Source organism: Pseudophryne corroboree, chromosome 11, assembly GCF_028390025.1.
Source record: "Pseudophryne corroboree isolate aPseCor3 chromosome 11, aPseCor3.hap2, whole genome shotgun sequence".
NCBI classification, from domain to species: Eukaryota; Metazoa; Chordata; class Amphibia; order Anura; family Myobatrachidae; genus Pseudophryne; species Pseudophryne corroboree.
In genome coordinates this window covers 33,934,822-33,962,135 of record NC_086454.1, presented here as the reverse complement: position 1 = coordinate 33,962,135, position 27,314 = coordinate 33,934,822, and the positions used below count along the sequence as shown (strand labels likewise).

General features: G+C 46.7%; 1 protein-coding gene across 1 annotated transcript in view; it reads right to left on the bottom strand.

The window, feature by feature from the left end:
• PIK3C2A (phosphatidylinositol-4-phosphate 3-kinase catalytic subunit type 2 alpha) overlaps nt 1–27,314 on the bottom strand; it is a 136,347-nt gene that overhangs the window by 24,303 nt on the left and 84,730 nt on the right. The window contains exons 5-9 of the mRNA XM_063946450.1: nt 25,198–25,355; nt 24,729–24,849; nt 23,237–23,348; nt 9,045–9,124; nt 5,602–5,665 (exon numbers count right to left, since the gene is read on the bottom strand). Of these exons, the coding sequence (XP_063802520.1) occupies nt 5,602–5,665; nt 9,045–9,124; nt 23,237–23,348; nt 24,729–24,849; nt 25,198–25,355 (535 nt within the window). The remainder of the gene's footprint in view (nt 1–5,601; nt 5,666–9,044; nt 9,125–23,236; nt 23,349–24,728; nt 24,850–25,197; nt 25,356–27,314) is intronic.

The window sequence follows — 27,314 nt, the reverse complement described above, 5'->3', positions numbered from 1 at the left end:
AGATTGAATAGGGGTTGTCGGATCCATTCTGACAAATACATGTCGGAATGGATCCAACCCTAATTGAATATACCCCTGAGACTCATTAGCAGAAGGGATAAACCTATATGTATGGATACTGTATATGTATGTATATACGTGTGTGTTTGTATATATTTTGTGCCTACAGATTTGTCCTTGTACACCCTAGCGACTATACGCCATGCAGCAATAGACGCTTAGTCCTCTTACACTTTGCATCTTACCGCTGGAAAACGCCACTCCTGGTGTACCAGAGAAACCGGGCTGCGACTGTAACCGCACAGGAATTAGTTTTAAACACGTACAGAGTCACAGATGTAGCACAACGGAACTTGGCGTGAGAAAGAACCGCAGCAATGCAGCATTTCGGATACAGATTCAGACTCAGTCGCACATCACACTGATCAATGTAATCTCGCAAAGTAGCGTTGTAGCTTCCAGCTGTTCTATTTACCCGAATAAAAAGCACATTTTGAGCAAGCAACAAGCCTGGCACGGCCAATTCGCACGGGACCGGGCACGCAGAGGGGGGCTATTTGGCGCAACTGAAGCCGCAGTGTACGAGGACAAATCTGTATGCACGACTTTCCTGTACTAAACGACTTCCTTTCATTACACAGAGCAGAACAATGTGGCTACCACCACTGGGAAAGTTTCCCTTGCTGGATTACTTCCACCCCCCCCCCCCCCCCCCCGTTACCAGCAGACACAACCATTTGACTTTCACAGTTAATCTAATCATTAATAGACCTTCACACTGTTCAAGCTCTGACCTTAATGAGACTGTCTATAAAACATGGGGATGCGGCAGGAATCAGGTCAGACTGGTCGATGTGTACAAAACACGCCAAATTAAAAATTAGATAGGAATATAAAGTTAAATAGTTAGATGATGCTAGCGTAGAGGGGGGTAAATAATACAAAAAAATATCTTTGTCAAGGGGGGGGGGGGGGGGGGGGTTGCAAAAAAAAAAAAAAAAAAAAAAGATTTTAAATTACTTACTGGGTAAATCCTTTTCTCCTAGTCCGTAGAGGATGCTGAGGTCCATTTAGTGCCATGGGGTATAGACTGGACCTTTGGGAGCCATGGGCACTTTAAGAATTTCACAGTGTGGGCTGGCTCCTCCCTCTATGCCCCTCCTACCAGACTCAGTCTAGGAAACTCTGCCCGAGGACACGGACATACTTTGAGAGAAAGATATACAGGTTGAGTCTCCCTTATCCCTTATGCTTGGGACCAGAGGTATTTTGGATATGGGATTTTTCCGGATTTTGGAATAATTGCATACCATAATGAGATATCATGGTGATGGGACCTAAATCTAAGCACAGAATGCATTTATGTTTCATATACACCTTATACACACTGTCTGAAAGTAATTTTAGCTAATATCTTTTTATAACTTTGTAGTGTACATTCACACAATTCATTTATGTTTCATATACACCTTATACACACAGCCTGAAGGTCATTTAATACAATATTTTTAATAACTTTGTGTATTAAACATAGTTTGTGTACATTGAGCCATCAAAAAACAAAGGTTTCACTGTCTCACTCTCACTCAAAAAAGTCCGTATTTCGGAATATTCCGTATTTCGGAATATTTGGATATGGGATACTCAACCTGTAATAGGATAGTGGTGAGATTCTGAACCAGCACACACAAACAAGAGGAAAGCCATGCTAACCAACTTGGAACAGGAACAGCAATGGCTGAACCAAACAACAATACTTAACCAAGTAACAGTGCTGGATGAACAAAGCACTAGGTGGGCGCCCAGTATCCTACGAGAAAAGGATTTACCGGTAGGTAAAATCCTATTTTCTCTCTTACGTCCTAGAGGATACTGGGGATCCATTAAGTACCATGGGGAAGTACCAAAGCTCCCAAACCAGGTGGGAGAGTGCTGAGGGACCTGCAGAACTGATTGACCAAACTGAAGGCCCTCAGAGGCCAAGGTATCGGAAACTCATAGAACTTTGCAAACGTGTTCGAACCTGACCAAGTAGCTGCTCGGCAGAGCTGTAAGGCCGAGACACCGCGGCAGCCGCCCAAGAAGAACCCACGACCTAGTCGAGTGGGCCTGTACAGATTTTGGAATCGGCAATACTGCCGTGGAATAAGCATGCTGGATAGTGAGTCTGATCCAACGTGCAATTGACTGCTTTGAAGCAGGACACCCAATTTTATTGGGATCATAAAGAATAAACAGCGAGTCCGATATCCTGTGACGAGCTGTTCTCTTCACATACACCTTCAAAGCCCTCACAACATCCAAAGACTTTGAAGTAATAGTGGTGTCGGTAACAACCGGAACCACAATGGGTTGGTTGATGTGAAATGCAGACACCACTTTAGGTAGAAATTGCTGACGAGTCCTGAGTTCAGCTCTGTCATCATGAAAGATTAAATAGGGACTCTTGTAAGACAACGCCCCCAACTCCGACACACATCTTGCTGAAGCCAAGGCCAACAGTGTGACGGTTTTCCACGTAAGATATTTTACATTTACCTCCTGCAACGGTTCAAACCAGTCCGATTGCAGGAACTGCAGCACCACATTGAGATCGCAAGGTGCCGTATGAGGCACAAAGGGAGGCTGGATGCGCAGAACCCCTTTCAAGAATGTCTGGACCCTCAGGAAGAGTCACCAATTGTTTCTAAAAGAAAATGGACAAGGTCAAAATCTGGACTTTTATGGAGCCCAGACGTAGGCACACATCCACAACCGACTGCAGAAAAAGCAGGAAACGTCCCAGATGAAATTCCACCGCAGAATATTTTCTGCTCTCACACCAAGAGACGTATTTCTTCCAAATACGGCGGTAATGTTTAGACGTTACCCCTTTCCTGGCTTGGATCATAGTCAGGATGACCTTATCAGGAATCCCACTCCTGGCTAGAATCAGCCGTTTAACTTCCATGCCGTCAAACGTAGCCGTGTTAAGTCTTGATAGATGAACGGCCCCTGTTGCAGGAGATCCTTGCGAAGAGGTAGCAGCCACGGATCTTCCAGGAGCATCTCCAGAAAGTCTGCGTACCCTTCTTGGCCAATCCGGAGCAATGAAAATTGCTTGAACTTTTTCCCTTTTTATTCTTTTCAGAATTATTTTCAGATGGTGAACACGTACACCATCTCATAGACCCATGGAGTTGTCAGTGTCCACTGCCACTGCCTGTGAATACTGCTTGAGCTTCTTGTTGAGACGAGAGGCCATCATGTCGATTTGTGGACATCCCCATTGATGTGTTAAGCACCCGAACACCTCCCGATGAAGGCCCCACTCCCCCGGGTGCAGGTCGTGTGTGCTGAGGAAGTCTGCTTCCCAGTTGTCTACTCTCGGAATGAAGACCGCAGACAACGCCACAGCGTGTTTTTCTGACCAGAGGAGAATTCTTGATACCTCTGACATTGCTGCTCTGCTTTTCGTTGCTCCCTGTTGGTTTATGTACATTACTGCAGTCACATTGTTCGACTGAATCTGAATGGCCCAATCATGAAGAAGATATGAGGGCGTTGTATACAGCCCTGAGTTCCAGAATGTTGATTGGAAAAAGGACGACTTCCTGCAGTCCACTGGCGTAACCACAAGCCCCTGCGTACTGACACTGCCATAGCAGTGGTGCGTGCATTAAGCAAACCTACTTCTTTTATGGCTTCCACCATAAAGTTTGCAGAGTCCTGTATATGTTGCAGGAGTAACACAATCTGCCCCCTAGATAAGGAATCCAACCCTTCAATAAGGTCACCCTACTATTTAGCAATGGCTTTAGTAATCCACGCACATACTATAGTGGGTCTCTGAGCCACCCCAGCAGCTGTGTACAAGGATTTGAGTGTAGTCTCAATTTTACGATCAGCAGCGTCTTTCAGGGAGGCTGCACCAGGGACGGTTAACACAATCTTCCGTGACAACCTGGACCCAGATGCATCCACTATCGGTGGACTTTCCCATTTTTTTCCTATGCTCAGGAGGAAAAGGTAAGGATGAGAGTAACCGTTTAGGGATTTGAAATTTCTTATCAGGATTTACCCACGGTTCTTCAAACAGGGTATTCAATTCCTTTGACACAAAAAAAGTGACTGAGGACTACTTTTTTACATTAAAAAAAGATTCCTCACACTCCTCTGTCACCTTATCAGGAATTTGTAGGACGTCTCTGATAGCCTCTATAAGAGCCTGTATTCTCTGTGTCAGACCAGCGTCCCCGCCTTCTGAATCCACCTCATCTCATCGCAGGATAATTTAATAGAAATATCAGAAATCATTCCTTTGAGGGAATCCAGCCACACTGGTTCAGCCCCGCTAGCCTGAGAAGGTGCACTACACTGAGTACATAGTAGTGAGCTCCCTGGGGAAGAGGAACACTCTGCCGTACATGAAACACACTCTTTGCCTGACGTATTGTAAATGTGACAGCACACACACACAGGAAAGTTTAAAAACACAATTAACCCACAAAGAGCCCTTTCCAGAGAAACACAGAGGTATTTGGAGCCAGCACACCGCGCCCTTATCGCTAATGCCAAGCTTTGCTGGGTTGCAGACTGAGTACCCAGACTGGGGGACTCAGTACACTAATAATCGTTCCCCCCTCCTGTATGACCCCCTGGTACTGCTGAGGTAATATGGAGTCACAGCGGAGGAGCTGCGCGTCCCTGTCAGTCAGCGTCTGTGTCCACTGCAGAGGGAAAATGGTGCTGGTGAGCTGCTGGATCCTCTCAGTGAAACCCTGCCCCTTCAGTGGTGCGCGGTCTTCCCGCTTTTTTTTTTTTAATACTGGCTGAGGTAAATTGTGTTTAAAATAGAGACAGAACCGTTTTAAGGCTTAGTTTGCCAGTGTTGGTACTCTGTACAGTGTACTGAGACACAGTTGTGTACTGAGTCTGGAGACGTAATCCGCCCCTGGTTAGAAGCCGTGTGTCTCTGTACCCTCATGCCACCATAATGGCCAGCGACCCGCTAACCGGGGCGCCGGCTTAGTACTCACCACTCTTCTTTCTTCTGGCTCTGCTGGGGTGGCGGCGTGCTGCGGGAATGTACGCTCGCCGTCTTGGGGCTTGCGAATAGTTCCCTCAGGAACTAGCGTGTCCGCTGGGAACGGGACCATTAACTCTTTAAGAGGTTGGGCCGTTCCCCCCTTCTAAGTCCCACGAAGCAAGCAGGCTGGTGCCAACCAGTCCTGTCTGAAAATAACAAACAGATAAAATAAACGCTGAAAACTCTTCAGGAGCTTCCATAAGCGTAACCGGCTCCTCTGGGCACATTTTCTAAACTGAGTCTGGTAGGAGGGGCATTAGAGGGAGGAGCCAGCCCACACTATCAAATTCTTAAAGTGCTCATGGCTCCTAGTGGACCCGCCTATACCCCATGGTACTAAATGGATCCCCAGTATCCTCTAGGAAGTAAGAGAAAATGGGCTTTTTAGGGGGGAGGGGGGTTTATAAAACATCACATATATATTTTTTTAAATAAAACATTATATTATTAAAAATAACTTAACTGTATTACGTTTCTAAGCGGTTTTGTGGGGAAAAAAATAGTCAGTTAAGCGGTTAATGCATAGTACATACCTCATTTTTAAGGCACATATTGACTTGCTCATGATAGCCGTCCAGTAATTCCTCAATGCTTTGTCTGTAGGAACACAAATCGCTGATCAGTCATGACTGGCACAATGTTGTGCTTGTTTCCTCAATCACACCTCTGACTCTTGCAGGTGGGTTGGGTAACAAAGAAGCCTGGGTGGGCTACACCATCCAAGATACAGGGCACCGGAAGTGATCTGACCCGCTCCCCTAATTATAAACCCCTTGCCCCTCATTAGAACATGAGAGGCCTAGAACGGCCAGACTGCCTTAGCCACAGGTGAGATCTTACAAAGTAAATTAATGATTTACAGTTAATGAAAGATATTGATGGCGGGAAGAAGTTGGGGATGTGCCGATGACCAGAATATCGATGATTCCCTCTTCAATGGAGGGATCAATCAACCGGAGATGCTCCATTTTGAAGGGAAGGCAGTGTTAGGGAACGTATCTGCTTTTTTTATAAGAATATTCCATAACGATATTAGCTCTACCCTTGATTAAATCATCAGTATGCCTAAATCTACAGGGTCACTTGCATATGAAACATTTAGCAAGGACACTGTGGTAAATAAAAGGCTCTGAGACACCGGTACAATTACGATTGTTAAACAGGAACAACAAATAGTCTATTAAAAGAAAAACAGATCTGGACAACATAATAAAGTATACTGGGTGGGTTTTTTTTGGAGTCTGCACTGGACCAGATTGTACATTACTTGATACAGAATTATGATACAAATGAAATAAGAAATTAGAATTTAAACCAACATAAAGCTGCCCATTTTGCCTAAAAAGGCTTTTGGGGCAGAACAGGGTTGGCGGTGCTCCCGGACATTATTTCAGAAGAAACTGTTAAGGGTTGTTTTGCAAAGAAGCAAAAGAAAGGCTGTTTGGTATGTCTCTCTGGGGCACACTTTATTCAAATTAACTGGATGGTAAATTTACCATCCAGTTAATTTGAATAAAGTGTGCCCCAGAGAGACATACCAAACAGCCTTTCTTTTGCTTCTTTGCAAAACAACCCTTAACATAATAAAGTACTTTAGTAAGTCATAGATAGTTCTTTAAAAATTTGTACATTGAAAGAAAATAGCTCGGCCAATCATATCATGCCATAATGTTCTTGCAACGACATTTTTAGTTTAAGAAGGCAGGAGGACTGTGTGTTAGTTGTTTGTTCCATCAACCAACTTGTATGAATAAATCATTTTAACTCCCTTCCTGTAAATACTTAACGTGTTGTGCTTCATAAGAATAAAGCTTCACACTAGAACCATTGTAATTTCCAACAGGATTGGCGAGCCAGCCTGGAGGAGGTGGGTAAGACATTACTAGTTGCTGGAACTAATGTACTGTACTGGTGGCCTTACCATAGCAGGTGCTCTAAGGTAGAAGGTGGAGCAAGGAATATAAACTAAAGAATGACGTGTATAAGTAAGCAATTTGCCAAAAACAAGCATTATATTTCCTTGTATAACACAAATGAAGTTCTAAATTGAGGAGACGGCTCCAACTGTTTTTCCAATTGTTTCAGACACACCTAAAGATAGAAAAGCTCATGCTGGGGAAAGATGTAGCTAAATAAGCAGATAGTTACATATTGAAATTAAGGAAACTAAAAATAAATCTAGTAAGGGGAATATTCTTAAAAATTGGTTTTCAAACCCGATAATTTTCTTATTGTTGCCATTCGCTGTTTTACCCAGATCTATTGAGAAACACATCCATGGACAGGGGCTCTGATAAGGATTCCTTTTCATGCTATGTGTAAAGTGTTCGATTTACTTTCTTCTCAGGGACCTCGGGTGCGCAACTGCACAAGTTCACTCATCGGACTGTGCATATGCGTGATCAGGCTAGGTGAGCATCTGGGGAAAATGTGTGATCTGTAACCTATAGGCTGCAATGGCGTTAGCTACCAATGTCAAGAAGCACTTGGTAAATTTCATAACATAGCAACCGCAATTTTGATCAGAAACGGGAAGACTGCAGTAGATATCGAAGAGAATTACTGCGGAACCCCCAGTCACACAACCAGTGGATACTTAAATTTTGTTGGTAACCCACGAAAACGGACATTTGTTTAATAAACATGCCACTAAATACTAAACCGTGAAAAAGGGAGAATGAGTTACACAGGTTACAAGAAAAGAGCCATTGGAGAAAAGAAAAACATGTTTGTATTTGAAATAGAAGCAGCACGTTTGTGGTACAAAACTGAGAAGCAAGGGCATAACTACCATAGGTGCAGGGAGTGCGTCTGCTATGGGGCCCAGAGCCGAGAGGGGCCACCTTCCCTGTCACAGTTACATGTGTTATATACAGGGGGTAGCTACCATAGGTGCAGGGAGTGCAGCTGTTATGGGGCTCAGAGCTGAGAGGAACCACCTTCCCTGTCACAGTTACATGTGTTATATACAGGGGGTAGCTACCATAGGTGCAGGGAGTGCAGCTGCTATGGGGCCCAGAGCTGAGAGGGGCCACCTTCCCTGTCACAGTTACATGTGTTATATACAGGGGGTAGCTACCATAGGTGCAGGGAGTGCAGCTGCTATGGGGCCCAGAGCTGAGAGGAGCCACCTTCCCTGTCACAGTTACATGTGTTATATACAGGGGGTAACTGCCATAGGTGCAGGGAGTGCAGCTGCTATGGGGCCCAGAGCTGAGAGGGGCCACCTTCCCTGTCACAGTTACATGTGTTATGAGAAGTATAAAAGCAAGTGGGCTGGAAGAAATGAAAGATCCCTGTAAAGCTTTTACATAAAGGAGGAGGTTTACTTTGAGATTTTATAGTAAGAATGTAACTCAGGGTAGCGGTAATGGAGCAGGAGGTTCCTCTGGAGGGGCCCTATAAAGCCATGGTCTGCGACAGTCCTTTTTTGGAATAAGTAGTGTTTTGTGGGTATGGTTCATTGGCACGTCAGGATTAAAAGCTTGTCAAGGTCATTAGGTTGACATATACTGTAGAAACCCTCCACATGGTAACGACTCCTGATTAGTCTTCAGGCCTCATGGAACATTTCCAGGTCTTTTACCTTCAGACCCAGATTACGGAACATATACACTGCTAGGAGAATGGCAGAACACATTTCCTGAAAACAAACACCTAAACTAAACAGTCAATACCTATACTAAACATGAGAGGAAGCCCTGGCGGGACATACATAGCCTAAGACGTATACTGTAGCTGTAGGCGGGAAAGCCTGGTTCAGATTTGGGCCTTCCTACCCTATAGTGGTTGTAGAACAGACAAGTCATCCGCACAGCACCAGAGTCTCACCAAGAGTCCACACAGTAGAATTATAGTAGCCTTAGTGTAAAGGTTACATCGAACAGCATAATACTTCTCTTACAGATTACATATAATGTGACAATCTCTACTGTACTCAGTATTGACCAGAAAAGGACTGAATGACTGATAATACCGTGTAATTGGCTCTTTGAATGGCCTGTCCAGCAGGGCCAAGTGCTTGTTAAGGTCAACTGGTGTCTCGTCATCTTCAGCCTATAAGCAATAGAACAGAATTACTGACGTCACAGATGAAAATTAGGGGCAGATGTATTAAGCATGGAGAAGTGAAAAAAAGAGGATTTTGGTACTTACCGATAAATCCATTTCTCTGAATCCTCTAGGGGACACTGGAGTCCTATACAGTAAGGGGGTGTGAAGCTTGCAACCAGAGGTGTGGCACAATCTAAAATTAGCATTGACTGCACAGCCGGCTCCTCCCCCTTCACATCCCTCCTCCCTCAGTTTGGAAAATTTGACTGAGAGAATAGGACATGATACTATAGCACATGGCGAGGAACCCGAACCGTACAACATATCAAACAGCATCCAAGAAACTTTTCTTAACAGAAAAATTAACGCTGTTTGTACGAACTGTTTGAGCAAGAACTTTGAACACAGCAGGTTGACAGCACCGAGGCGGGCGTCCAGTGTCCCCTAGAGGATTCAGAGAAATGGATTTATCGGTAAGTACCAAAATCCTCTTTTCTCTGTCATCCACTAGGGGACACTGGAGTCCTATACAGTAGGGGACGTCCCAAAGTTATCACCCAGGGAGGGAGTGCTGTCGGTGGCCTGCAAAACTAAACGTCCGAACTTAGAGTCACCGGACGCAAATGTATCAACTTGTTAAATATCGCGAACGTGTGGGCTGAGGACCACGTCATCGCTCTGCAAAATTGAGTAGTGAAAGCACCTCTGGCAGCCGCCCATGAGGCACCCACTAATCGGGTGGTATGAGCACCCGTCTGAACTGGAACCTGTTTGCCACAGGAAATATAAGCTTGCCGAATGGCAAGTCTAGACAAAGACTGCTTAGAAGCTGACCAACCCTTCTTAGGCCCATCATAAAGAACAAACAAATAGTCCGACATTCTGAAGGACGGCGTAACTTGTACGCATACCGGTAAAGCTCGGACAACAGCCAAGGACACGTTCCCATCTGCGAGACCCTGAAAAGATGGGACCACAATTGTCTGGTTTACGTGAAAACCCCGAAACAACCTTAGGAAGGAAATCTGCTCTTGTACGGAGTTCTGCCCTATCCTCATGAAAATTTGAAAAGGGGCTCTTACACGATAAGGCTCCTAACTCAGAAACCCTCCTGGCCGAAGCCAAGGCAAGCAATAACGTGACCATCCAAGAGAGATAGTTCAGGTCTGTTCTTGCCAACGGCTCAAAAGTTGGTGATCTCAAAAAGTCTAACACCAAATTTAAGTCCCACGGCGCAGTGGGATGACGAAAAGGAGGTTGTATCCTCAGAACCCCCTGTAAAAAGGTTTGAACCTCTTGCAAGGATGCTAACTGCTGTTGAAAGAGGATGAAGAGAGAGACAAAATTTGAACCTTCAGAGAGCCCAGCCTCAGTCCTACATCTAGTCCGGCCTTGAAGGAAAAGTAGAAGTCTGGATAAGTGGAAGTTCGTCGATGTTCACCCACGTTCCTGACACCAGTCCATGTACTTCTTCCAAATCCTGTAGGAGTGCATGGCTGTGACCGGCTTCCTAGCGTCAATCATCGTAGGAATGGCCGTTCTTGGTATCCCCTGTTCCTTAAGATCCGGGTTCCAATAGCCACGCCGTTAAACGCAGCCTGTTCAGTGTTGGAACGGTCCCTGAGATAGCAGGTCCTCTCTCCGAGGTAACCGCCAAGGATCTTCCACTAGTAACCCTCGCAGGACTGAGTACCAACTCCTGCGGGGCCAATCTGGTGCAATTAGAATCGCCCACACTCGCTCTCGTCTCAACCGTTTCACAACCTTGGGTATGAGGGGAAAAGGTGGAAAAATGTAAACCCTCCTGTAACCCCAAGAAAATGTTAATGCGATCACTCTGTCTGCTGTTGGATCTCTCGTTCTGGACACATATCTGGGCAGCTTATTGGTTTTGCCGAGACGCCATCAGGTCTAATTGAGGTAGACCCCATCTCCTCACCACCCTGTTGAACATCCGTGGATGTAGGCACCACTCTCCCGGATGCATGTCCTGGCGACTGAGATAATCAGCTTCCGAGTTCTCCACACCTGGAATGAACACTGCCGAGAGGATGATGTTTCGTCCTTCTGCCTACAACAAGATCTTTGTGGCTTCCTGTAACGCCATCCTGCACTTTGTCCCTCCTTGACGGTTTATGTAAGCCGTCGTCGTGACATTGTCCGACTGTATCTTTAAGTGTTGACCTATGACTAGGTCTTCGGCTAAGAGAAGCGCATTGTAAACCGCTCTCAGCTCGAGAATGGTTATGGGTAGTCTGCTTTCCTGTACCGTCCACCTGCCCTGAAACTGATTTTCCTCCAGGACAGCACCCCAGCCTCTAAGGCTGGCATCCCTTGTTAGGATCCTCCAATCCCAAATGTCGAATCTCTTGCCTGTTGCGATATTCCTGTGCAACAACCACCAAATTAAGGAGGTTCGCATGCACAGTGGAAGTCGGATTCCTAGATGTAGAAGCCAGTGCGAAACTGCTCCCTGAGTAATGAGGTTCATCTGGAATGAAGTCTGCCGTACTGGAGAGCCTTGAACGACGCCACCATCTTCCCGAGAAGTTGCACCCAGAGGTTTAGAGAAACCGTTTGGGTGTCCTCAGTACCTGAGTCACTAACCTCTGTAGGTCCTGGACCTTGTTATCTGGTAGGAATACTCTCAATTGAACCGTGTCCAAGATGAGACCGAGGGACTGAATCCGTTGAGTAGGCATGAGTTTGGATTTCTGGAAATTCACAATCCACCCATGTTGAATGAGAAATTGATGAACTGTCTGAACATACTTGATCAGCAGTTCCTGAGATGATGCCTTGATCAGTAGATCGGCTAGATAAGGAATAATCGTGACCCACAACAGTCTCAATCCTACAACCATGATTGCCATGATCTTCGTAAAGATTTTTGGGTCTGATGATAGACCGAACGGCAAGGCCCTGAATTGGTAGTGATCCGTCACCAGTGCGAACCTTAAGTAAGCCTGGTGAGGAGTCCAGATTGGGATATGCAGATATGCGAATATCGGTCTGGTTTTGGTACGACAAAAATACTGGAATAGAAACCCGTTCCTCTCTGCGAGGCTGGAACTGGAATAATGACCCCTGACCGTAGCAATTTCTGAATTACTGTTAGTAGTGCCTTTGTTTTCTGAGGGCACTGAGGCAATCCCGTTGTAAAAAACGGACTGTGAGGCCTCTATTGAAAATCCAGTTTGTACCTCTGGGAAATTATGTTGTTTATCCAAAAATTCTGGTGAGGTTTTGGCCCAGATGTCCAGACGCGCTCCCATCAAGGGGGACCCCAGGTGAGCTGGGAGGCCGTCATGCCATGGCCTTGTCAGCAGGTTTATCCTGCTTTCTGGTCGTTGACTGTGAGCGGTCTCTACCTCTGCCTCCACGTGCCTGTGTACCGAAACCTCTTCCTCGGGCTCGAAAGGACTGATCTAAAGGAACTAAACATTGGTCCCGAATAACCTCTCCTAACCTGTGGAGTGGCTCTCGTTTAAGGAGTAGGCAGAAAAGTGGACTTCTCTGCTGTAGCTTGTGAAATCCACTTGTCCAACTCTGGACTGAAAAGCATTTCACCCCCAAAGGGGATGGATTCCATCGGCTGTTTGGTGTCAGAGTCCCCTTGCCATTCTCTGAGCCATAAAATCCGTCTAGTCGTTATGGCCGATGCGGAGATGCGCGATGCTATCCTGCTCACATCCTTTGAGGCTTGACACAGGTATGAAGCTGATTCTCGAATATGTTTCGCCAGGTGGGTAATTTCTTCCAAGCTATTTTCCTCCTCAATAGCCTGTACAATACATCCAGACCATGCTCCCATGGCCTTGTTAACCCAAGCACAGATGATCCTAAGGTCTCCGTGCCGCATCTTCTGCTATGAAAATTGACTTTAAAGGATGCTTCAGATCGTAAGTTTGACACAGCTTTAAAGTCGTTACATTAGGTATTGGGAAGATTGTCTTATTTGACAACCTTCCTAGGAAAGTATCCACTATTGGTGGAGTCTCCCACTTATCCAATACACCTTTAGGTAAAGGGTAAGTTACTTGAAACCTCTTCGGAAATATAAAGCGTTTATCAGGTTGCTTCTAAGCCTCCTCTGAAATTAGAGAGATGTAGGAATGGGAAACACTGCTGAACGCGGTTTTTGGGATTCAAATAATTTGAAATTCTCTGGCTCCTTAACTTCTTCCACTTTAAAGTTTAGGATCTCTTTTACCGTGTCAATTAAGGAATTGAGACCCGAGATTGCCGTGTCCTCTTCCAGAGAATCGGCCTCTAGGTTAGATTCAATTAACTCACCTTCCTCTGTATCAATAATAAGACCCTCATCCTCCTCTGATTCTGGTACAATAGGAAGAGGTCTTTTAACTGCCTTGCGCACATTTGTTTCTGCTTGTGCGGGCGGCGGTAACCTGATGAGAAATTCTTCCATTGTTTTTGAGAATCCCGCAGCCCATTCCGATTGCTGCTTGCGTGATTCTGCCATCTCCTTGGAGATTTTATCTGCAAGGTTTTCTTCCCATGACCTAGACGGAGCACTGCTCCCAGGTGTAGCGTCCTTATCTAAGCAGGAGTCGCACACCCCGGAGCTGGCAACCCGCGTGCTCGTCTTGTCATACAAACTAACAGGTCTTGTTGTTTAGACCCCCTACCAGGGTACTACGCAGCGCTTTCTCCTTTAAACTAGGAAAAGAAAGACTGTGCTAGATGACGGAAGCAAAGGTATCAGGTCCAGCTGGAATCACTCTTTCCTTCCTTATATTGCAAAAGGAACAGGACAAGAATAAATAAATAAAAATAAATAAATTTAAAAAAAATTAAAACACCAGCTGACTTGCGACCCTCACACCCCAACTGTAAATCAGTTACGATGGTAGAGTTGGTACCCGCCTGCTTCCTTGTATTTTCTTCAGGATCTTTGTAATAGAAGTCCTTTGAAAAATAAGATTTTACTTACCGATAAATCTATTTCTCGTAGTCCGTAGTGGATGCTGGGACTCCGTAAGGACCATGGGGATATAGCGGCTCCGCAGGAGACGGGGCACAAAATAAAAGCTTAAGGATCAGGTGGTGTGCACTGGCTCCTCCCCCTATGACCCTCCTCCAAGCCTCAGTTAGGATACTGTGCCCGGACGAGCGTACATAATAAGGAAGGATATTGAATCCCGGGTAAGACTCATACCAGCCACACCAATCACACCGTACAACTTGTGATCTGAACCCAGTTAACAGTATGATAAACGCAAAGGAGCCTCTGAAAAGATGGCTCACAACAATAACCCGAATTTTTGTAACAATAACTATATACAAGTATTGCAGACAATCCGCACTAGGGATGGGCGCCCAGCATCCACTACGGACTACGAGAAATAGATTTATCGGTAAGTAAAATCTTATTTTCTCTGACGTCCTAGTGGATGCTGGGACTCCATAAGGACCATGGGGATTATACCAAAGCTCCCAAACGGGCGGGAGAGTGCGGATGACTCTGCAGCACCGAATGAGAGAACTCCAGGTCCTCCTCAGCCAGGGTATCAAATTTGTAGAATTTAGCAAACGTGTTTGCCCCTGACCAAGTAGCTGCTCGGCAAAGTTGTAAAGCCGAGACCCCTCGGGCAGCCGCCCAAGATGAGCCCACCTTCCTTGTGGAATGGGCTTTTACTGATTTTGGCTGTGGCAATCCTGCCACAGAATGTGCAAGCTGAATTGTACTACAAATCCAACGAGCAATCGTCTGCTTAGAAGCAGGAGCACCCAGCTTGTTGGGTGCATACAGGATAAACAGCGAGTCAGATTTTCTGACTCCAGCCGTCCTGGAAACATATATTTTCAAGGCCCTGACAACGTCAAGCAACTTAGAGTCCTCTAAGTCCCTGGTAGCCGCAGGTACCACAATAGGTTGGTTCATGTGAAATGCAGAAACCACCTTAGGTAGAAATTGAGGACGAGTCCTCAATTCCGCCCTGTCAGAATGAAATATCAAGTAAGGGCTTTTATATGATAAAGCCGCCAATTCTGACACACGCCTGGCTGAAGCCAAGGCTAACAGCATCGACACCTTCCATGTGAGATATTTTAAGTCCACAGTGGAAAGTGGTTCAAACCAATGTGACTTTAGAAAACTCAACACCACATTGAGATCCCAAGGTGCCACTGGAGGCACAAAAGGAGGCTGTATGTGCAGCACCCCTTTTACAAATGTCTGAACTTCAGGTACTGAAGCCAGTTCTTTCTGGAAGAAAATCGACAGGGCCGAAATTTGAACCTTAATGGACCCTAATTTTAGGCCCATAGACAGTCCTGTTTGCAGGAAATGAAGTTAACGACCCAGTTGAAATTCCTCTGTAGGGGCCTTCTTGGCCTCACACCACGCAACATATTTACGCCAAATGCGGTGATAATGTTTTGCGGTTACGTCCTTCCTGGTTTTGACCAGAGTAGGGATGACTTCTTCTGGAATGCCTTTTTCCCTCAGGATCCGGCGTTCAACCGCCATGCCGTCAAACGCAGCCGCGGTAAGTCTTGGAACAGACAAGGCCCCTGCAGTAGCAGGTCCTTTCTTAGAGGTAGAGGCCACGGTTCGTCCGTGAGCATCTCTTGAAGTTCCGGGTACCAAGTCCGTCTTGGCCAATCCGGAACCACGAGTATAGTTCTTACTCCTCTCCTTCTTATGATTCTCAGTACTTTTGGTATGAGAGGCAGAGGAGGGAACACATACACTGACTGGTACACCCACGGCGTTACCAGAGCGTCCACTGCTATTGCCTGAGGGTCCCTTGACCTGGCGCAATATCTGTCCAGTTTTTTGTTTAGACGTGACGCCATCATGTCCACCTTTGGTTTTTCCCAACGGTTTACAATCAGGTGGAAGACTTCTGGGTGAATTCCCCACTCTCCCGGGTGAAGGTCGTGTCTGCTGAGGAAGTCTGCTTCCCAGTTGTCCACTCCCGGAATGAATACTGCTGACAGTGCTATCACATGATTTTCCGCCCAGCGAAGAATCCTTGCAGCTTCTGCCATTGCCCTCCTGCTTCTCGTGCCGCCCTGTCTGTTTACGTGGGCGACTGACGTGATGTTGTCCGATTGGATCAACACCGCCTGACCCTGAAGCAGAGGTTTTGCTTGACTTAGGGCATTGTAAATGGCCCTTCGTTCCAGAATGTTTATATGAAGGGACGTTTCCAAGCTTGACCACAGGCCCTGGAAATTCCTTCCCTGTGTGACTGCTCCCCAGCCTCTCAGGCTGGCATCCGTGGTTACCAGGATCCAATCCTGAATGCCAAATCTGCGGCCCTCTAGTAGATGAGCACTCTGCAGCCACCACAGGAGAGACACCCTTGTCCTTGGCGACAGGGTTATCCGCTGATGCATCTGCAGATGCGATCCGGACCATTTGTCCAGTAGATCCCACTGAAATGTTCTTGCATGGAATCTTCCGAATGGAATCGCTTCGTAAGAAGCCACCATTTTCCCCAGGACCCTCGTGCACTGATGCACTGAGACCTGTCCTGGTTTTAGGAGGTTCCTGACTAGCTCGGATAACTCCCTGGCCTTCTCCTCCGGGAGAAACACCTTCTTCTGGACTGTGTCCAGAATCATTCCTAGGAACAGTAGACGTGTCGTTGGAATCAGCTGCGATTTTGGAATATTTAGAATCCACCCGTGCTGACGTAACACTACCTGAGATAGTGCTACTCCGACTTCTAACTGTTCCCTGGATCTTGCCCTTATCAGGAGATCGTCCAAGTAAGGGATAATTGAAATGCCTTTTCTTCGTAGAAGAATCATCATTTCGGCCATTACCTTGGTAAAGACCCGAGGTGCCGTGGACAATCCAAACGGCAGCGTCTGAAACTGATAATGACAGTTTAGTACTACAAACCTGAGGTACCCTTGGTGAGAAGGGTATATCGGGACGTGGAGATAAGCATCTTTGATGTCCAGAGACACCATATAGTCCCCTTCTTCCAGGTTCGCTATCACTGCTCTGAGTGACTCCATCTTGAATTTGAACCTTTTTATGTAAGTGTTCAAGGATTTCAGATTTAAAATTGGTCTCACCGAGCCGTCCGGCTTCGGTACCACAAACAGCGTGGAATAATACCCCTTTCCTTGTTGCAGGAGGGGTACCTTGATTATCACCTGCTGGGAATACAGCTTGTGAATGGCTTCTAGAACTGCCTCCCTGTCGGAGGGAGACTTTGGTAAAGCAGACTTCAGGAAACGATGAGGGGGAAACGCCTCGAATTCCAGTTTGTACCCCTGCGATACTACCTGTAGAATCCAGGGATCCACTTGCGAGTGAGCCCACTGCGCGTTGAAATTTTTGAGACGGGCCCCCACCATATCTGAGTCTGCTTGTAAAGCCCCAGCGTCATGCTGAAGACTTGGCAGAAGCAGGGGAGGGCTTCTGCTCTTGGGAAGCGGCTGCATGGTGCAGTCTTTTTCCTCTTCCTCTGCCCCGGGGCAGAAAGGAGTGGCCTTTTGCTCGCTTGTACTTATGGGAACGAAAGGACTGAGATTGAAAAGACGGTGTCTTTTTCTGCTGATGTGGAGTGACCTGGGGTAAAAAGGTGGATTTTCCAGCCGTTGCCGTGGCCACCAGGTCCGATAGACCAGCCCCAAATAACTCCTCCCCTTTATACGGCAATACTTCCATGTGCCGTTTGGAATCCGCATCCCCTGACCACTGTCGCGTCCACAACGCTCTTCTGGCAGAGATGGACATAGCACTTACTCTTGATGCCAGGGTGCAAATATCCCTCTGTGCATCACGCATATATAATAATGCATCCTTTAAATGTTCTATAGTTAACAAAATATTGTCCCTATCCAGGGTATCAATATTCTCAGTCAGGGAATCCGACCATGCGACTCCAGCACTGCACATCCAGGCTGAGGCGATTGCTGGTCGCAGTATAACACCAGTATGTGTGTATATACTTTTTAGGATATTTTCCAGCCTTCTATCAGCTGGTTCTTTGAGGGTAGCCGTATCAGGAGACGGTAACGCTACTTGTTTAGATAAACGTGTGAGCGCCTTATCTACCCTAGGGGGTGTTTCCCAACGCGCCCTAACCTCTGGCGGGAAAGGATATAATGCTAATAATTTTTTAGAAATTAGCTGTTTTTTATCGGGAGAAACCCACGCTTTTTCACACACCTCATTTATTTCCTCTGACTCAGGAAAAAATATTGGTAGTTTTTTCTCACCCCACATAATACCCTTCTTTGTGGTACTTGTAGTGTCAGAAAGGTTCAATGCCTCTTTCATTGCCGTGATCATGTAACGTGTGGCCCTACTGGACATTACGTTTGTCTCGTCACCGTCGACACTAGACTCAGTATCTGTGTCAGGGTCTGTGTCGACCCACTGAGGTAACGGGCGTTTTAGCGCCCCTGACGGTGTCTGAGACGCCTGGACAGGCACTAACTGATTTGCCGGCTGTCTCATGTCGTCAACAGTTTTTTGCAAATTGCTGACATTATCACTTAATTGTTTAAATACAATCATCCAGTCAGGTGTCGACTCCCTAGGGGGTGACATCACCAACGCAGGCAACTGCTCCGCCTCCACATAATTTTCCTCCTCATACATGTCGACACACGCGTACCGACACACAGCACACACACACCGGGAATGCTCTGATAGAGGACAGGACCCCACTTAGCCCTTTGGAGAGACAGAGGGAGAGTCTGCCAGCACACACCCAGCGCTATATATATATATATATACAGGGATAACCTTATATAAGTGTTATTCCCTTATAGCTGTTATTTGCTGCCAACAATGCCCCCCCTTCTCTTTGTTACCCTGATTCTGAAGCAGGACTGCAGGGGAGAGTCAGGGAGCCGTCCTTCCAGCGGAGCTGTGAGGGAAAATGGCGCTTGTGTGCTGAGGAGATAGGCTCCGCCCCTTCACGACGTCCTTATCTCCCGCTTTTTTGTGTAAAATGGCAGGGGATTAAAATACATCCATATAGCCCAGGAGCTATATGTGATGTATTCTGTTTTGCCACCTAAGGTATTCTGTTATATTGCGTCTCAGGGCGCTCCCCCCCCAGCGCCCTGCACCCTCAGTGACCGGAGTGTGAAGTGTGCTGAGAGCAATGGCGCACAGCTGCGGTGCTGTGCGCTACCTTAGTCTGAAGACAGGATGTCTTCTGCCGCCGATTTCACCGGACCTCTTCGTCTCTTCTGGCTCTGTAAGGGGGACGGCGGCGCGGCTCCGGTGACCCATCCAGGCTGAACCTGTGATCGTCCCTCTGGAGCTAGTGTCCAGTAGCCTAAGAAACCCGATCCACTCTGCACTCAGGTGAGTCCGTTTCTTCTCCCCTTAGTCCCACGATGCAGTGAGCCTGTTGCCAGCAGGACTCACTGAAAATAAAAAAAACCTAACTAAACTTTTATTCTAAGCAGCTCAGGAGAGCCACCTAGATTGCACCCTTCTCGGCCGGGCACAAAAATCTAACTGAGGCTTGGAGGAGGGTCATAGGGGGAGGAGCCAGTGCACACCACCTGATCCTTAAGCTTTTATTTTGTGCCCTGTCTACTGCGGAGCCGCTATATCCCCATGGTCCTTACGGAGTCCCAGCATCCACTAGGACGTCAGAGAAATATAAATGGGAAGTAGAATTATTTTGTTCAGGAGGTCCTCACAGTATTTTTCTAAATATAAACTTTCACCAGCAGAGGGAGCTGTTGTTACAATAACCATCCCTCTTAACAGGTATACATGGAGGAGGGCTGATCCCTGCCCTTTAGAATGGCGCCACTAAGGAATAAGTAAAATGGGCGCCACTGAGAACACTGCCAGGCAAACTCTATCTATTATAACTTACTAGCCAGCGCTCATGAGCAAAGATTGCAGCCCGTCATTATAGATTTATATATAATATATATACATAGGGGGGCGTACGTTCCCTCACGCGGCTGAGGGATCTCCTCAGCCGCGCGGAAATCACTGCAGCGTCTCTACCCCCCCTCCCCGCGCTCCGGGACCGCTCTGACTAAGTCCCGTAGCGGCGCTTTGGGTCTCCCCTCAGGCGGCTGAATGATCTGGCGCTGCCCTGTCTGCGTGCTCCGGGACCGCTAGCGGCGCTCGTCAGCGGCTGCATAGTGTGGGAGATGTAGTCATACCCCCGGCGCGCTCTTCCAGCCCCGCTCTGTGTCTGCTTGCTGGTGACCGCTGCGCCGCTGTGGTGACCTCATGTTGAAGTGGGAGACCTATATGCCCGGCGCGCTCTTCCAGCCCCGTTCAGTCTCTGCTTGCCGGTGATCGCTGCGCTGCTGTGGTGGATCTCATGGTTAAATATAAAAAACCTTTATGCTGAGAGGGGGGAAAATAAATAAATAAAAACCTAACATGGGCCCCTATTATACAACCAGTACTCACTGCGCCTGGATTAGAGGATCTCCTTGCAGAGAGATGCAGTTCCCTTCAATAGGGATCATTGTCTCTCCAATATTAAGCAGCCTTGTCACCCTTTTTGTTAGGTTGACGCAGCCCTTATTATAGACTTTTACGTTTTAGTCAGGAGCTCAGTGCTCCATGTGCTGTACCTCCAGCACAATTTTCCAAACTGAGGGAGGAGGGATGTGAAGGGGGAGGAGCCGGCTGTGCAGACAATGCTAATTTTAGATTGTGCCACACCTCCGGTTGCAAGCTTCACACCCCCTTACTGTATAGGACTCCAGTGTCCCCTAGTGGATGAAAGAGAAAGCAGGGATAAGTGCAAAGTGATAAGGCACCAGCCAATCAGCTCCAATATGTAAATTTACAGGTAGGAGCTGATTGGCTGGTGTGTTATCACTTTGCACTTATCACTGCTTTATCACTTCTCCAGGCTTAATACATCTTACTTCTCAGTGCACATGCAAGACATACAGAGCAAACAGACATAAGCATAACAATAATACACATGCATCAAGAATATTTGTGCGTCACACCCATGTCCGATCCCGGTTACAGCTGCGTTCCTCTGCTCAGGCTCCAACACCTCTCTGTACAACAGAACAGTGTGCTCTCATCTAACTGCGTAACGCTCATATGTGACAGGCGTCACATCAGACATAACCATACACAGAGAAGACAGTAAGCTGCCCACTATACATAGCCTCCGTTAACATCTGAGACACCTGAAGGCAACATGGTTTTGGTAAGGTGCGAATTTGCTCCTACCTCTGCATAAGCTCCGCAGAGTGCAGCATATAAAGACTTTGCATTAAATTTCTCCTCTCTCTAATTGCACTATGCAAAAAAATACAGATGTGACCGGAGGTCTGTACTAAGTTGGGATAACCACTGTATAACCAAATGTATTTCAATTTTATTACCGCAAACAATGGTTTTTTATGGCGACGTTGGCTACTAATTTACTGTATCCGATGGCAGTAATGAGGGCTACCACAGACACACTGGACAGGACTGTTCTAGGCAAGGTAAGAGAAGGGTCAGGGAAATGGGCTTGGCGTCTGCAGTGTAGTTTGTGGGGTGTTGTGTAGCACTGACGGGGAGTCTGCCCTGTGTCTGTATTACAGCTGATGACAGTCAGTGCTCTCAGCCAGGGGAACCGTGGCGCACACAGGGGGACATTTACAGAGACTGGGGTGTTTCCCCAATCAGATTCTAGCTATCACTCTGTAGCGCAGTTTAGACTATAACGTCAACGGTTTGCAATGGACAGCACCGTAAATCTACCAACCTAAATAGGGGGTGCGGATTGTATGTTTGCAGGGATAAGCACATTGTGGCCCCCACTTCCCAGGAACTAAAAACAAGAATTGTGTAGCGAGTGCTGGACAAAAAAATAATTTATTTTGACCCCTGTACGGGTAATTTCGTATACGTAAACAAGGTTGTGACCTAGATGCATGAAAGTCGCTGAACTGTAACTAAACTTATAGTGCGTGTATGCCTGGAACCAGGACATAAAAGCCACAACACTCCGCATTACCAGGGATAACACAAACAGGTCTCATTATGGGGGGGGGGACCAACCAAGTGACACACGTGAGAAGCCATATTTCTGCATAAACTAACCCCTATTCTCACTTCTGGTAGTAAGGCAACGATCCTCACGCACTCGCCTGAGTTGTTACAGGAAAGATCAGTACAGGGGAAGTGAAAGCACAGCATATTTCCCAGGAACTGTATAGTGATAATAGGATTTCAGCCACCGCAGCAGTAAATAATGGTCTCCGTGTCCTCTGCTCTAGAGGTGGACAAGAATTAAAGAAAGGGGGTGCAGGCACCAGATCTCCAACAGTCCTCATGGAAGATTAATATGGCAACGGAACTGGACTACCTCCTGTCCATACAGGTCATCTACCATGGCAGGATAACTGCGCCCAACACTCCGCACTATACTACAACTGTGGATGAGCAGTTCTGTGAACACTGGAGAAGACCTGGAACTCGGGGGTGAGGGTGTGGTAGGAATAACAGCAGCAATAGCCGGGAGCCCGTATGATCTAGTCACGGATATATCTGCCGGGTTTAACAAAGAGCTTTGTATATTTAGAAGAGGACATTGACCTTTGTTTTGGGGCAGTCCCTCAGCTGCGCTTTACACTTTGGTCACCCGAATATACATTTGTGGTCCTAATGTAAACTGCGGATAACGTCAGACTAATTTTATATGGCAATAACAGTTAGGGACATCCCCCGCCTCTACCCACTGCTTGTAAGAAGCGGCTAGAGGAGATCTGCAGTAACACAAGGTAAGAGGGGGACGCTTCGGGAATGAAAATAGGTTTTGCCTGGCATATGTAAAGTACCTGGCCTGCCATTATAAGGGGCTGTTCTTCTCCTCCTCCTCCCTCTCTCCCCCCCCCCCCCCATTAGCAGAAAGCATACTGCGTAATCTTCCCAGTGAGAGAGTTCTCTCTGGGACCGGCGTCAAAGAAGCTAAGTGGAAAGCAACACGTCACAGAGGTGGCTTATTTCCAGTAATGACTTCTGAAATGTTCTCCTGGCACAAGAGACAAGTAACAAATCTAAACTGATAACAGATAACATGAGCGAGTGCCAGTAGAGGACCGGACGTGGTACATACTTGTGAATGGCAAGAGCACAGCTGAGAGAAGACTACGGCTAGATGGAATCTGCCTACTCACCGTGCGCGCCAGGGCTCTGCCCATGGTTTTGTGGCACAAGAGCTGCAGTCTGATCTCTGCATCCCATTTCCGGCACATCTGTATATACTCATGGCTCCCCAGACAGTGCTTGCTGTGGATGGAAGATATCGTTAGTCTTGTGCGCCTGCCTATATCACGCCCAATCTTTTTCTAGTAACCACTTATTCATTATCTTAGCCGGATCTGGAATTCTTCCCTTCCACATTATCCAGCAACACACTACAAATATCTTTTTTTGCTTTGGACGTTTGATTAGAATGTGCCAAGGCAGTGAGGGTGTTAATACCAGGATACATGGGTGGCCCAGGCGGTGGAGGCTCTGCGTGGCCGGAGGCGGGCCCAGGCGGCGGGGGTTCCAAACGCCAGGATACTGGCGGAGTATGTGGGGTAGATTTTTTTTTTCTTTTTTAAAGTCAGATATGTCAGATATGAGTATTTTAAAATGCAGCACCAAATAATGATTTTTCAGTAATAAGAATTGACTATTAAGGCTTTAGGTACAACAGGAAAAGTGAGCAGAAATTTGGGGACAATGGTGGTCATTCCGAGTTGATTGCTAGCTGCATTCGTTCGCTGTGCAGCGATGATGCAAAAAAACGGCACTTCTGCGCATGCGCGAAGTACTATTACAACGAACTATGTCGTTTCACACAGGGTCTAGCGAAGCATTTCAGTCGCACTGCTGGCCACAGAGTGATTGACATGAAGTGGGCGTTTCTGGGTGTCAACTGACGGTTTTCAGGGAGTGTTCGAAAAAACGCAGGCGTGGCTGGGCGAACGCAGGGCATGTTTGCGACGTCAAAACAGGAACGGAATGGTCTGAAGTGATCGCAAGCGCTGAGTAGGTTTTGAGCTACTCTAAAACTGCACAAAAAACTTTGCCGCCGCTCTGCGATCCTTTCGTTCACACATCTGCTAAGCTAAAATATACTCCCAGTGGGTGGCGGCATAGCATGTGCACGGCTGCTAAAAACAGCTAGCGAGCGAACAACTCGGAATGACCACCAATACCTTTTTCCATGATTCTTCCCAAAGTTACTCTCATCCACCTAGTGTAACGTCACGAAACAGTTCTCAAAATGTAACAAGCTAATTCTCCCAGGCACCAAAAGTAGATGTCTTGAAATAAGAAATATAGCTCCTGTGTTTGGGCCTTTGTTCTTCCCGGGTCGCCTCCCCTTCTCCGTCTGTGGACCACCCTGCGCGCCTTACCCTTCCCAACACTTCAGTGTTACTAAGAGACTTCAAAGACTACAACACAATATTTCAATCCCAATACTACATCACTTCTCTACGTGGTGACCACAGCAGAGGCCTGCTTATGTATTACTGCAGAGATACAAGGGAGGAATTGCTCAGTGGGACCGTTAGGAAATGGCTGAGGTATGGCTGCATAAAGAATGGGCCACAAGACTACACACATATAAAGCAATGACGCGGGACATCGGAAGCACCGGAAAGGTCCACTTACTTCTGCAGCAGTTCTTCTTGGCCGCACACCTTCAGTATATAGCTCTCAATATCCACTTGATTGAGGTCATCGTGGACCCAGCATAGAGCCTGCATAATAATCAGCTCGACCGGAGAGCTTACTGGATAAAACACAGCACAAGAGAAGGGACTCAACAAATAACCCCAAGCATGAAACAGAAGTCGGGCAAACAGGACTGGGAAAGGGGACAGGGATAATCCCACCACATGGCCAGAGAGGGTGCAGTTTGGTGGCCTTATAACGGCAGCCCCGTGAGTGCAAAGTATTAGATAATAACCGGACTACATGAAAGTGTGGGATCAGTTGAAACAGATATGAAGGTGACACTGATATAAAAGGTCACCCATCCCCTATAGTTATAGTTAACAGCTTCCTACGGGCGGAGAAGACTCGGCTCGCACAACCATGGGATTCCCACTTGCACTGCACTCGTAAACCACAGACTCACCGTCACACGTGAACGTCACCGGCTGCTGGAACCCCGCAATCTCTATAGAAACCTTCACGCTGGAGATCTCATTAGTCAGGTTCCGCTGTAACATCACCGGGCTCAGCACACAGCCGTTATTAGTGAGCAAGCACTGGCTGGGAAACCGCCTCTTCAGCCTGCGCGGGCAAATGAACGGATTAATACGCATCTCTGACCCCGTCCTAATTCACGGCAGAGTCGCGGTTTTATTTCTGAAAGTCATTTAATCTCAAATCTGTATACTGCGATATGCTATGTCCATCTTCTGCGTCTGAATGGAAACATAATCAGTTACTGCATCCACACAGCAAGACTTTTATGGACCCAAAGATGCATTACACCTGTGACAGGACAGTTTCACCCGATGCTGTAGAAATATTGTTGGGGGGGAAAAAAAGGTAAAAGAACCCCTTATATATACTCCCCTGTATTCATCTGATCAGCCAGAGGTATCTGCCTATATTAGGACAGTGCTGTATAATCTCCTGAGCATCTATTAGATCTCTCTGTACCAGGACTGCGCTGTATAATCTACAGAGAGCCTACTACAGGGCTATTCAACATGCAGGCCCTCCAGCTGTTGTAGAACAACACATCCCAGCGTGCCATGCCACAGTTTTAGCATGCCCGAATTGCAAAACTGTGGCAAGGCATGATGGGGTGAATAGTTCACACAGCAGATGGTGCTGGTCACTCTGATCCGTTATATGTCGGTATAAGTACAATGCTGTATTATCTCCTGACAGTGCAATATACTTTATCTGCCTGTGCAAGGACAGAGAAGCAAGCGCAGGAGGAAGTGGACAGTGACGGAAAAAAGTGACACTTTCATGAGCTGACATTCAATGCTTAGTGAACGATGCTGACTCACATTAAGGGCCCCGCACACTGGACGATTTTAATGACAAACGATGTTATCGTTGGCCGATTTTTTTCCATCAACGACGTTTGCCTACACACCGGACAATATCGCTGGCCGATTTGGATGATATGACAGTACATACATCTATATTGTCCAAATTGACTTGAATGTATAAACAAGGATAGATCAACGATGAACGACTGCGGGGCCGCGCATCGTTCACCGTTAATGCATACACACTGAAAGATAAGAATGATTTATTGTTCATGTCCATCATCGCTATCGTCAAGTGCGTAGGGCCCTTAAGTCACTTGTTGCTATAAGAACAATGAAGATAAAGGGGCTCTGAGGTGGGTGAAAAAGCAAGTAACTTTGTATCTGGAACAAGCCACGCTGCAACGTAAGTGGTGCAAATACATTTATTTTGTTTGCATGCAGCATGGAATTACCCAGGTGCAAATATTCACTACTCAGAATCAGCCCCAAAGTAACAATATCGCTTACTGTGTTAAAACTCTGGGAAGTAAATAAGAGACTATCGGACCCAATGGCCCTGCAGAATATGGAGAGATGCCGCAACACGCAGACACATTACATCACACAAAGCGCTGCTAGCAGACACCATATTCCGCCACACAGGACACAACGTCTCACACGGTTAGCACTCTTAAGTACATAGCACACTATACTGCAGGGAGGCTCTGACAATGTGTCTCTAATACTCTGTATAATATAATAGGTACCTATGGGAGCACTCAGTAAGTACATAGCACACTATACTGCAGGGAGGCTCTGACTATGTGTCTCTAATACTCTGTATAATATAATGGGTATCTATGGGAGCAGGCAGTAAGTACATAGCACACTATACTGCAGGGAGGCTCTGACAATGTGTCTCTAATACTCTGTATAATATAATAGGTACCTATGGGAGCACTCAGTAAGTACATAGCACACTATACTGCAGGGAGGCTCTGACAATGTGTCTCTAATACTCTGTATAATATAATGTTACCTATGGGAGCACTCAGTAAGTACATAGCACACTATACTGCAGGGAGGCTCTGACTATGTGTCTCTAATACTCTGTATAATATAATGGGTATCTATGGGAGCAGGCAGTAAGTACATAGCACACTATACTGCAGGGAGGCTCTGACAATGTGTCTCTAATACTCTGTATAATATAATAGGTACCTATGGGAGCACTCAGTAAGTACATAGCACACTATAC